Raw genomic sequence first — 13294 nt, forward strand, 5'->3', positions numbered from 1 at the left:
ACATTAAAAGGCATGATCATGGGGCTCCCAGAAAAACTCAAAAGGAGATGGGATGTCCTCCTGCCATGTCTGCTTTTCGCTTACAGGGAGGTACCACAGAAGGGAGTAGGGTTCTCACCCTTTGAACTTCTGTTTGGTCATCCTGTAAGGGGACCACTTGCCCTTGTTAAAGAAGGCTGGGAGAGACCTCTCCATGAGCCTAAACAGGACATAGTGGACTATGTACTTGGCCTTCGCTCTAGAATGGCAGAGTACATGGAAAAGGCAACCAAAAACCTTGAGGCCAGCCAACAGCTCCAGAAGTTTTGGTATGACCAAAAGGCTGCACTGGTTGAGTTCCAACCAGGGCAGAAAGTCTGGGTTCTGGAGCCTGTGGCTCCCAGGGCACTCCAGGACAAATGGAGTGGCCCTTACCCAGTGCTAGAAAGGAAGAGTCAGGTCACCTACCTGGTGGACCTGGGCACCAGCAGGAGCCCCAAGAGGGTGATCCATGTGAACCGCCTTAAGCTCTTCCATGACAGGGCTGATGTGAATCTGTTGATGGTAACAGATGAGGATCAGGAGGCAGAGAGTGAACCCCTCCCTGATCTTCTGTCATCAGACCCAAAAGATGGCACAGTAGATGGAGTGATCTACTCAGACACCCTCTCTGGCCAACAGCAAGCTGATTGTAGGAGAGTCCTACAACAGTTTCCTGAACTCTTCTCCTTAACCCCTGGTCAGACACACCTGTGTACCCATGATGTGGACACAGGAGACAGCATGCCTGTCAAAAACAAAATCTTTAGACAGTCTGACCATGTTAAGGAAAGCATCAAGGTGGAAGTCCACAAGATGCTGGAATTGGGAGTGATTGAGCGCTCTGACAGCCCCTGGGCTAGCCCAGTGGTCTTGGTCCCCAAACCTCACACCAAAGATGGAAAGAAAGAGATGAGGTTTTGTGTGGACTACAGAGGGCTCAATTCTGTCACCAAGACAGATGCTCATCCAATTCCAAGAGCTGATGAGCTCATAGACAAATTAGGTGCTGCCAAATTCCTAAGTACCTTTGACTTGACAGCAGGGTACTGGCAAATAAAAATGGCACCTGGAGCAAAAGAGAAAACAGCATTCTCCACACCTGATGGGCATTATCAGTTTACTGTTATGCCCTTTGGTTTAAAGAATGCCCCTGCCACCTTCCAAAGGTTGGTGAATCAAGTCCTTGCTGGCTTGGAGTCCTTTAGCACAGCTTATCTTGATGATATTGCTGTCTTTAGCTCCACCTGGCAGGATCACCTGGTCCACCTGAGGAAGGTTTTGAAGGCTCTGCAATCTGCAGGCCTCTCTATCAAGGCATCCAAATGCCAGATAGGGCAGGGAACTGTGGTTTACTTGGGACACCTTGTAGGTGGAGGCCAAGTTCAGCCACTCCAACCCAAGATCCAGACTATTCTGGACTGGGTAGCTCCAAAAACCCAGACTCAAGTCAGGGCATTCCTTGGCTTGACTGGGTATTACAGGAGGTTTGTGAAGGGATATGGATCCATTGTGACAGCCCTCACTGAACTCACCTCCAAGAAAATGCCCAAGAAAGTAAACTGGACTGTGGAATGCCAACAGGCCTTTGACACCCTGAAACAGGCAATGTGCTCAGCACCAGTTCTCAAAGCTCCAGATTATTCTAGGCAGTTCATTGTGCAGACTGATGCCTCTGAACATGGGATAGGGGCAGTTTTGTCCCAAACAAATGATGATGGCCTTGACCAGCCTGTTGCTTTCATTAGCAGGAGGTTACTCCCCAGGGAGCAGCGTTGGAGTGCCATTGAGAGGGAGGCCTTTGCTGTGGTTTGGTCCCTGAAGAAGCTGAGACCATACCTCTTTGGGACTCACTTCCTAGTTCAAACTGACCACAGACCTCTCAAATGGCTGATGCAAATGAAAGGTGAAAATCCTAAACTGTTGAGGTGGTCCATCTCCCTACAGGGAATGGACTTTATAGTGGAACACAGACCTGGGACTGCCCATGCCAATGCAGATGGCCTTTCCAGGTTCTTCCACTTAGAAAATGAAGACTCTCTTGGGAAAGGTTAGTCTCATCCTCTTTCGTTTGGGGGGGGGTTGTGTAAGGAAATGCCTCCTTGGCATGATTGCCCCCTGACTTTTTGCCTTTGCTGATGCTATGTTTACAAATGAAAGTGTGCTGAGGCCTGCTAACCAGGCCCCAGCACCAGTGTTCTTTCCCTAACCTGTACTTTTGTATCCACAATTGGCAGACCCTGGCATCCAGATAAGTCCCTTGTAACTGGTACTTCTAGTACCAAGGGCCCTGGTGCCAAGGAAGGTCTCTAAGGGCTGCAGCATGTCTTATGCCACCCTGGAGACCTCTCACTCAGCACAGACACCCTGCTTGCCAGCTTGTGTGTGCTAGTGAAGACAAAACGAGTAAGTCGACATGGCACTCCCCTCAGGGTGCCATGCCAGCCTCTCACTGCCTATGCAGTATAGGTAAGACACCCCTCTAGCAGGCCTTACAGCCCTAAGGCAGGGTGCACTATACCATAGGTGAGGGTACCCGTGCATGAGCACTGTGCCCCTACAGTGTCTAAACAAAACCTTAGACATTGTAAGTGCAGGGTAGCCATAAGAGTATATGGTCTGGGAGTCTGTTTTACACGAACTCCACAGCACCATAATGGCTACACTGAAAACTGGGAAGTTTGGTATCAAACTTCTCAGCACAATAAATGCACACTGATGCCAGTGTACATTTTATTGTAAAATACACCACAGAGGGCACCTTAGAGGTGCCCCCTGAAACTTAACCGACTATCTGTGTAGGCTGACTAGTTTTAGCAGCCTGCCACAAACCGAGACATGTTGCTGGCCCCATGGGGAGAGTGCCTTTGTCACTCTGAGGCCAGTAACAAAGCCTGCACTGGGTGGAGATGCTAACACCTCTCCCAGGCAGGAATTGTCACACCTGGCGGTGAGCCTCAAAGGCTCACCTCCTTTGTGCCAACCCAGCAGGACACTCCAGCTAGTGGAGTTGCCCGCCCCCTCCGGCCAGGCCCCACTTTTGGCGGCAAGGCCGGAGAAAATAATGAGAATAACAAGGAGGAGTCACTGGCCAGTCAGGACAGCCCCTAAGGTGTCCTGAGCTGAGGTGACTCTAACTTTTAGAAATCCTCCATCTTGCAGATGGAGGATTCCCCCAATAGGGTTAGGATTGTGACCCCCTCCCCTTGGGAGGAGGCACAAAGAGGGTGTACCCACCCTCAGGGCTAGTAGCCATTGGCTACTAACCCCCCAGACCTAAACACGCCCTTAAATTTAGTATTTAAGGGCTACCCTGAACCCTAGAAAATTAGATTCCTGCAACTACAAGAAGAAGGACTGCCCAGCTGAAAACCCCTGCAGCGGAAGACCAGAAGACGACAACTGCCTTGGCTCCAGAAACTCACCGGCCTGTCTCCTGCCTTCCAAAGATCCTGCTCCAGCGACGCCTTCCAAAGGGACCAGCGACCTCGACATCCTCTGAGGACTGCCCCTGCTTCGAAAAGACAAGAAACTCCCGAGGACAGCGGACCTGCTCCAAGAAAAGCTGCAACTTTGTTTCCAGCAGCTTTAAAGACCCCTGCAAGCTCCCCGCAAGAAGCGTGAGACTTGCAACACTGCACCCGGCGACCCCGACTCGGCTGGTGGAGATCCGACACCTCAGGAGGGATCCCAGGACTACTCTGATACTGTGAGTACCAAAACCTGTCCCCCCTGAGCCCCCACAGCGCCGCCTGCAGAGGGAATCCCGAGGCTTCCCCTGACCGCGACTCTTTGAATCCTAAGTCCCGACACCTGGGAGAGACCCTGCACCCGCAGCCCCCAGGACCTGAAGGACCGGACTTTCACTGGAGGAGTGACCCCCAGGAGTCCCTCTCCCTTGACCAAGTGGAGGTTTCCCCGAGGAACCCCCCCCTTGCCTGCCTGCAGCGCTGAAGAGATCCCTAGATCTCCCATTGACTTCCATTACAAACCCGACGCTTGTTTCTACACTGCACCCGGCCGCCCCCGCGCTGCTGAGGGTGAAATTTCTGTGTGGGCTTGTGTCCCCCCCCCGGTGCCCTACAAAACCCCCCTGGTCTGCCCTCCGAAGACGCGGGTACTTACCTGCAAGCAGACCGGAACCGGGGCACCCCCTTCTCTCCATTCTAGCCTATGTGTTTTGGGCACCACTTTGAACTCTGCACCTGACCGGCCCTGAGCTGCTGGTGTGGTGACTTTGGGGTTGCTCTGAACCCCCAACGGTGGGCTACCTTGGACCAAGAACTAAGCCCTGTAAGTGTCTTACTTACCTGGTTAACCTAACAAATACTTACCTCCCCTAGGAACTGTGAAAATTGCACTAAGTGTCCACTTTTAAAACAGCTATTTGTGAATAACTTGAAAAGTATACATGCAATTTTGATGATTTGAAGTTCCTAAAGTACTTACCTGCAATACCTTTCGAATGAGATATTACATGTAGAATTTGAACCTGTGGTTCTTAAAATAAACTAAGAAAAGATATTTTTCTATATAAAAACCTATTGGCTGGATTTGTCTCTGAGTGTGTGTACCTCATTTATTGTCTATGTGTATGTACAACAAATGCTTAACACTACTCCTTGGATAAGCCTACTGCTCGACCACACTACCACAAAATAGAGCATTAGTATTATCTCTTTTTACCACTATTTTACCTCTAAGGGGAACCCTTGGACTCTGTGCATGCTATTCCTTACTTTGAAATAGCACATACAGAGCCAACTTCCTACAGATACTTACTTGCAAATGTACTTTCCTGCAACAAGATCCTTTTGATTCTAGAAATAAATTAACAATATATTTTCCAATATAAATACAATGGCCTGGAGATAGTCATTACAACCAATGCTTTGCACTACACTCTGATAAGCCTAACTGCTCAACCAGACTACCACAAAAAAGAGCATCATTATCTACTTTAGCCTCTGTTAACCCTCTGGTGAACCCCTGGACTCTGTGCACATTATATCAAATTTTGATTTAGTATATACAGAGCCAGCTTCCTACAAATACCGAAGGAAAGTAGGTAAGTACAGAGGAAGTGCTTCACAATGAAGTCCGAGCACAAGAGCACATGTCCTAACCGGACAGTAGAAGAAAACAATATACAATGGAGTCGATGGCCATGAGCATTACCAGCAAAAGGAGGAGTCGCACTACCTTGAGACTCAAAAGATTTTCTTTGAAGAAACACAACTTGCACACATCTGAGCTCATACTAGACGGCAGGATTATGCTAAGCATGTGTATCTACAGCTACACATGCCTCAAACAAAGGTGTTCATTCCAGCTTCTGGATTCGGAGTTGTCGTCCGTGCTTCCAGCCCCAGGGTAAAAAAACAATCAAAAGAGAACATCCATGTGAAGTGGCTTCAGGGCATATGCAACCACGAGATGGTACAATTATGCACAGCATGTGAATCCATAAAAGAGACAGGATCCAAAATGAATTTGATCTAAAACCCTTATCTACTTATTAGTTAACCAAATCCAAGACCCCATGTCCATTGTACTTCGATGTAATGGCACTGCACAATTTCTGCAGCCAAACCAAACGCAGAAAAATAAAATATGAACATGGGGAAAAGTCGGGGTGTTAGGTCTGGTGGATATATTACAGAGGTCTGATAGCATCCACACCCTGAATCAATATCCCAATGACTTACTTTTTCTTTTAACAAACTTAAACTATTTGGCATTCACTCAATTAACAGCATGATTATATAAAGCATGCAAGACTCCACTAAATCTGCAACATCATCCTAAGATCAAACCAATTCAGTGAATTCCAAAAGAATAGGACTACGCTGAAGCAGTCACAATGGGCTTTGCAGTTAAGAGGCTCGAGTTAAAGCAGCAGTACCTTAACACTTTGTCAGGAATGGAAAACAGGATGCCAATAACGGCAGCAACACGAGGAGAAGAAAGGCCAGTGTCATCCAGAATTCGGTCTGTCTCACACAGTTTATTTAGCAATAGGTAATAAGAAATCAATTGTAACATCTATACAGTGATTCAAAGTTCATATTTATAAGTAATCGATCGCACTGCATGATTTACAGCTGGGTTAGGCCTTGCGCCTCTTATTTAAGTTTTTTTTTGCTTTCCAAGTTCAAGTTTTTCAGAAAATGGAAGGGAGGGGGGTGGGGGAGTGAGGAAGGCTGAAATGTCCGACAACCCTCCCTCAGGCTCTGCCCACCTGCCCGAGGATTTCCCCCCCGAAAATCCATTCCCTCAAGATCCTCCACACCCCCGCCCCACCCCCGAACCAAACTCCAGCCCCTCCACTACCCAGTTCTGGAGAGAGAGGAGAAGGGCGGACTTTTTTTTTTTTTCCTTTTTTCCTTGTTAGATGTAAAAATAACAAAAAAAATATTTGCAAGAAACAGAATGATCCACAATATATATAGATTCTCCATTGGTTTGGCAGCTGCCATAGTATTCCAGAGGACGAAGAGGGAATGGGGAAGGAGTCTTCTCTACATTTACAAATTTAATACTTCACACTTCATTCTCAGACAACTTTATATAGAAAATGCTCCAAAAAGGATGGGGAGTGGTGTATCCGTGGTGACTTTGCTTGGCCAGTTGTGTTTTCTGTGAGGGCAGAACCATGTTTCTTCTGTGTACAGATTTTGCTTGAGAGCTGACATCATTTTTTCCAACCAAAAGAAATATTCTTTGATATAAATTTATACATATATATATATATATATACTGTTTTCCCCTTTCTTTCTTCAGAAAGGCTCTTCCTGCAGCAACCGTGAATAGAGGGATGAGGAAAGAGGGAGGGGAGGGAGTGGGGAATGCGAGGAGAGCAAAGGAGGGTTTGGGAAAAACCCAAAATATCTGTCAAGAGACAGTCCATAAAAGCTATCGATATAACATTTTTTTCATTAATTTAAAAAAAATATATAATAATAAGTAAAACTTAACAAGACGAGGGTAAACAGGAAGAGGTCTGACAGCGAGGAAATCTGAGCGTGCCCTCAAACCCACCAAGCCCCCCCCTCCTCCCCCAAAAAGAACAAAAACAAAACCCCTATCCAAGTGGGTGGAAAAACTGACCCCTACCGACCAGTCATAACAAAAATAAGACTCTTTGCGCAACGGTCTGCACTGGAGGGAGTTTTCGCCGCAAATGGGGCCATCTGGGCCTGCTTCAGTTGCAGGCATTTGGGAGGTACAAGAGGAAGGTACTTTGGGGGCAGATGTGACGAAAAACAAAGTTCTTGCACATGAATGATTCCCAAAAGACTGTCTTCGGTATAAAAAGTTTTGAGAAGAACAAGGTTTGCGTCTCAGTCTGCGTCTCCTACACAGAGGATGTTCTTAATGCCGCCACGTGCCTAGTGTATGTCTAACGTGCTCTGTGAAAGGCTGGAATTCAAGTCTGAGTTGTCCAGTTCAGAGGGTCCGGGGCCATGCAAGCCAGCCATACCAGGGTTACCCGCGAGCTGCGACAGCATTGCATTCTGGTCTGGGCTGACAAAATGTCCTTGATCCATGGAAAGTCCCTGGGCTGCAGCCAGACCTGGGTGTGGGGAGCTTGTCTGTGGGGAAACGTGGTGGGGCGAGGGCTGGGGTTGCATCCTTGGCGAAGGGCTGGAATGGGGAGGCTGTGACTGGGGGCGGGGTGAGGGCACAGGCTGTGGAGAACGCACTTGGCTAGTGAGCGAGGAAGGAAGCTGCTGGCCCTGTAGGTGGGGGGACTGTGTCTGACCAGACAGCATGTGCTGCTGGGGACTCATGGGGTTGGGCTGGGCAGGGGATCCCATTTGCTGCTGCAAGAGCCGCTGCTGGAAAGCCTGCTGCAGGCCTGCCTCTGTACTTAGGCCTGGTGGCAGCTGCCCCATTTGTCCCAGGCCCCCTTGTTGCTGCTGCATCTGCATTTGGTGCTGTAGCCGCTGTTGTTGCTGCTGCTGAGAGTAGCTGAGGCCCTGTGGCTGCTGGAACTGGCTGTGGTTTGGGATCCCGGGGCCCAGCACTTGTCCTGCCCCTTGCTGCTGATGCTGTTGCTGCTGCTGCTGCTGTTGCTGTTGCTGCTGTTGCTGCTGCTGTTGCTGCTGCTGCTGCTGCATCATCTGCTGCCGACGCATTAAAAGTTCACGGAACTGTGGTGGCATAGTAGCATGGTTCATACTCATAGGCTGGCCCTGGGGATTCATACCTGACATGGTCTGCTGTGGCTGCTGCTGTGACTGAGGCTGCTGTGGCATGGTGGGTCGCTGTACTGCTGCCTGCATGGGGTTCATTCCCTGTTGTCCTTGCATGGCAGTCTGCTGCTGGAGCCCTGGTGGCATGCCTTGAGGCATTCCCTGAGGCATGCCCTGTGGGTTCTGGTTGCCCACATACTTGGCGGCTCGCTGCTTGATGAAGGCAGCTAAGAGCTGAGGGTTGGAGTGCAGGATGTTGAGCACTTGCTGCTGCTGCATAGGGGAGCTGGGAGAGCGGAGTGTCCTCAGTAAGTTCTGCAGGGCAGCTTGCGGCACAGAACCGGGCTTTGGCTGGCCAGCCCCAGGACCCATCCCCTGCTGTGGGGGCATGTTCATCGGCTGCCCCTGAGGGGACACCATCATGGAAGATCGCTGCATGCCCTGTGGCATCTGCTGGGGTTGCGATAGCCCTCCCTGCACCCATTGTGCCTGTTGCTGCGGCTGTTGTTGCTGCTGTTGCATCATTGCCTGCGCTGCTATTCCTTGCTCGACATGCACAGGCCCCCGGGGTGGCTGTGGAGGATTCATGCCAACCGGTGCCATGGTGTTCATGTTTGACATCTGGTGTGCATTCATGATGGGCCTTGGGTATATCTGTCCATGTGCCATCTGCCTCTGGGTCTCAGCTGCTCGTTGGATCTGGAGTGCCATTTCCACAGCAGCAGGTGGTGGGCCCTGCACCTGCGATACCTGCGGAGGCGTAGGCGGAGTTAGTTGCCCACCAGCCTTACCTTGTGATACAGGACCTGCAGGTTGAGTCCTCTGCATAGGATAGGGAGGCATAGTATTAGGCGGTGGTGGCTGTGATACTGGCTGAGGTTGGGGAGGAGGCTGTGGAGTCTGTGGGGTTGTAGGCTGCTGGCCCGTGGGAGTGGTAGGCCCAGCAGATGTGGGGGATGGCAAGCCCTGTTGTGGAGGCTGCCCACCGATGCCTGTCCTTTGCATGCTGGCCATGCGCCGGCGGAGCATCTGAGCCTGCTGCAGACGGTGCTGTAGCTGTTGCTGCCGAAGCTTGTGTTTGATGTTGAGACAGAAGGGCACAGGGCACTTGTTCTCCTGGCAGTGTTTGGCGTGATAGCAGCAGAGTGCAATGAGCTGTTTGCAGATGGGGCAGCCACCATTTGTTTTTCGCTTGCAGCCTTTGGTGTGCTGTACAACACGCTTCATCTTCTGACAGGACGGCAGTGAACAATTGGCATTGCGGCACTGGCAGGCATGTACCAGTGATTGGATGCAGCGTTGGATGCTGAGGCGGCGTGAGTCGCCAGGGCTCTGTGTTGCAGCCGCCTGCTGGTTGTTGCTTTCATCATCCAGGCCAAGGCCGAGCTTTTCCATCTTGTGCTCATGAGTCTTAGTGTTGTAGCAGGTGATGCACAAGTCGTAGTCCTGTAAGAAAGAATAGGTATGTGAGCAGGACAGCGGCAATCCTTGTGAAAAAGTGGGGAAATACGATTACAATGTGAATAGGTAGGAGCAGACTGGTCAATCCCAGCCGGTAGTGGGAACAGAATAGGCAAGGTCACGAAGGGGAGTGATACAGGGCAGTCACTACAATGGAGAAAAGGACAGGAAGTACAAGAGTGCAGAATGAGTGATGCTCACAAGAGAGTGAACCCAATGAGCAATCGAAGCAAGAAAGTAGTACAGGCAAACAACTTAAGGACCAAGGGGAAACAACAGTAGCAGACAAGGTAAGCAGAAAAAAACAGTCCCAATGAATTAAAGTGATGGACAGAAGTATCCATAACAGCAGTAAGAGTACAGGGAAGCAACAGGTAAAGTACGAAAAACATAGCACAACAGAACTGCTCGGTATTGTTAGAGTAAAGATATGAAGAAAGGGCAGTGCACCAGTGTATCAGGGTGCTACTCACGGTATGTATAGGGCAACAGTGGTCATGCTCTCCATTGAAGTGGCTGCAGGTTTATCAGCATAGTGGTTTATAATCTTAACCGCCATGTGATGCTACTATATGCCTTATCGCAAAGGCTGTGGAGTAACTGTACAAGTTGCAAGAGGGATAGCAGATAAAGACTTGCTAGGTGCCTCAACTGCTTAACTTGATACTCGAGGGACAGGACATATAAGGTAACTTACTGCACAGATTTTGCCAAACCCTTCACTGTTGACAAACGGACTAACGGACTGAAAGGCCTGTTACTTACCTTACAGACCTTGAAGCATCTACACTGGGGACAGGAAGGAGAGCAAATACAGGCATGACTTTTCCCACTGAAGGTGCAGTGCACTGGGAAGATCGGAATGGAGGGCAACAGACAACCATGACGTATGTCACTAGATCTCCTAATACTGGCGGGGGACAGGATGAGCAAACCAGCAAAACACTTACCTCGCAGACCGTACAGTGCCAGCGTGTCTCCACATGGTGTTTGCACTCATTGCATGTGTACACAAAGCGATCCTGGCTCTGTGTGTGCAGCTCCACCAGCATGCACATGGTGGACCACTTGGCTCGTCGCAGGGAAGAGAACTCAAGGTGCTTGTCGCGAGCCAGGGTGAGGAAGGCATCCCGACCATCCATGAGGTCGCAGGGTATTAGGGGATCTGGCTCTACTATTGGCGGCAGAGAGTTAGCAGTGGGGCCAGCAATCAGACGGATAACAAAGAAAACCTGAAACAAACATGACAACACATTAGACATATTGAAACTTACAAAAGAAGTGTGGGCCGAATATGAATAAAGAACTCAGACTAAAGAGTAGGTATTACTGGCAATGAACAGGTATTGCTAGTAATGCTGGTAACAAGCGGGTACCTTGGGAAAGTACATGGAAGACTGTCTATGGAGTAAATGGGTCAGACTAGCAGTATAGGCTCACCTAGATTGTAAGTGTGTGCTCACCTCCTTGTGCTTCTCCATGGTGGCGTACAGCTTCTGAGACAGGTCATTGGAAACGTTAGGCATCCCTGGCTTCTTTTTGTTGCCTCGGCTGAGGCTACTTTTGTTCTTACTCGTCTTCTTGTTGTTCTTTTTCTTAGCATTCTTACTATCGCCCTTGATCACCTGCTGAGCAGCATGAAAAAAAAAAGGGTTTCAGAAACCTGGATTTCATGGGGCTGAGATTTAACCTGGATGTAGTTAAGACTACATGCATGTGTGTTCAATTCAATACCACTCTCGCAAAAAAAAGATGTTTTGACACCATTTGAGTTGGTTGACTACAGTAACCAAGAGGAGCAAGCCAAATGTCCTCTCTAGATCCCAAACTACTTCATAACACTCAGCGTCCCCCCCCCACCCCCCAACACATGCTTCAACATCATCCACTGCATCCCCAATACCAGTATGTAACCCTCATGACATTTGTCTCCTGTAACTGTACCACCATCCCAATGCACCTTTGAACCACACCATTGGCTCCTTCTCTTACATCAATGCTTTCAATGCTGGTGTTCTCCTCTCGTTTACGCTCTTCCTCCTCCTGTTCTAACTCCTTGATGCTCTCCTCCAGCACATTTGGCCAGAAGTCCCCCTCAAAGTATGGAAGCTCGTTAGCACTAGTAAGGCGGTCCTCAGTTGCTTGTTTGAACACATCCTGGCAAGAGAAATGCACATGCAGTCAAAATCAGGCAGGGAAGTCAGACATGATCAACAATAGGAATTTACTCTGTGCAAAGGTTGCTAACAGTAAGTGTTCATTCACCTAGTTCCTCTCAAGGACAGTGCCTCTACTTCACCTTCCCTAAAATATTCCCTTTGTATAACCGCACAATAGAAGTCTTCGACTATCTGCAGCACCAAACCTCAAGTCATTGTTCAACTGCACCTAGAAAATACTGATAAGAGTTACACTATACTTTGCACAGCAGCAGGAATAGGGTACATCTTAAAGATGTGACATGACATTAGCACCCTAAATGGGAACTGTAGTAAAGTGCCTCTTTTGACATGGTCACCCTCCCCACAAACGCACACACTTTTTGCTGGGTCTCTGGTGCAATATTGACTGAAAGTGCACTGGGTCCCTGCTAAACAGGTCTCCAGTGCCAGATCTCTCTCCCCAAAACCGCACAGTCGTTTTCCAAACTGCCATTTCGTTAGATACCAATATAAGTCCCTAGTAAATGGTACCCCTGATACCTAGGGCATGGGGTACTAAAGGAAAGCCCCTGAGGACTGCGGCACGAATTGTGCCACCCTCAGGGACTCCCTCACTAAGTGCACACAGTGTTGCCTTCGCAGACTGCGTGTCTTGGTGCAGAACTAAAATGAAAACACGACATGGGGCACAGCCTGTGTGCCCTGTGCCCTTTACAATGCATGAAATATATGTAAGTCATCCCTCTAGCAGGCCTTCCGGCCCTAAAGGCGGGGTAAATTGTGTAGGAAACTTTTTGCCTGTTGTCTGTGTTTTGACTGTGCTCTCTCTGCTAACCAGGACCCCAGTGACTGTGCTCTCTCCCAAACGCCCCACATTTGACATACTTGTGTCCTCATGTAAGTCCCTAGTTTATGGTACCCGGGGAATTGTGGCACCAGCAGTTCCCCATGGGCTGTAGAATGTATTATGCCACCCATGGGAGCCCATGTAAAATGTGTCTGCAGGCTTAGGTCACTGCACCAGGTCACACTGTAAGTCATCCCTATGGTAGGCCCTCATAGCCCAGAGGGCATTGTGCAGGTACCACTGTGTGAGGGCACCCCTGCATGAGCAGAGGTGCCCCTACGAACTCCAGCTCCATTCTCCTGGACTTCGTAAGTGCGGAAAGCCATTTTACCAGTGTACTGGACATAGGTGACTACCTGTGTCCAGCTACATAATGGTAACTCCGAACCTGGGTCTGTTTGGTATCAAACGTGCCAGAATCATACCCAAACCACCCCCACCCCCTGAATACTGTTGCCAGTATTTGTTGTATGATTCCATGCACTCTAGGGCTTCTTGGAGGTCCCCCAGATTTTGCTCTTACCAGTTTGCAGGCTTTTCAAGGCAGCCCGCGCTGCTGCCATCCTACAGACAGGGTCTGCCCTCGTGCTGCTTGAACAGCTGAAACC

The 13294-nt window shown here is 49.3% G+C and overlaps 1 protein-coding gene across 7 annotated transcripts in view; it reads right to left on the reverse strand.

Moving 5' to 3' along the window:
• Window positions 1-6409: 6409 nt before the first annotated feature.
• The window catches only part of EP300 (E1A binding protein p300), a 498766-nt gene continuing 491881 nt past the window's right edge, over window positions 6410-13294 (reverse strand). For 5 of the 7 annotated variants that reach the window (XM_069231138.1, XM_069231136.1, XM_069231134.1 and 2 more), the window contains 4 exons: window positions 11670-11834; window positions 11141-11305; window positions 10628-10909; window positions 6410-9662 (listed from right to left, as the gene is read on the reverse strand). In XM_069231138.1, the coding sequence (XP_069087239.1) occupies window positions 7410-9662; window positions 10628-10909; window positions 11141-11305; window positions 11670-11834 (2865 nt within the window). In that variant the 3' untranslated portion in view covers window positions 6410-7409. The remainder of the gene's footprint in view (window positions 9663-10627; window positions 10910-11140; window positions 11306-11669; window positions 11835-13294) is intronic. The other 2 variants (XM_069231137.1, XM_069231133.1) reach the window with 1 other exon arrangement.

This window comes from Pleurodeles waltl, chromosome 4_2 (genome assembly GCF_031143425.1).
Source record: "Pleurodeles waltl isolate 20211129_DDA chromosome 4_2, aPleWal1.hap1.20221129, whole genome shotgun sequence".
NCBI lineage: Eukaryota > Metazoa > Chordata > Amphibia > Caudata > Salamandridae > Pleurodeles > Pleurodeles waltl.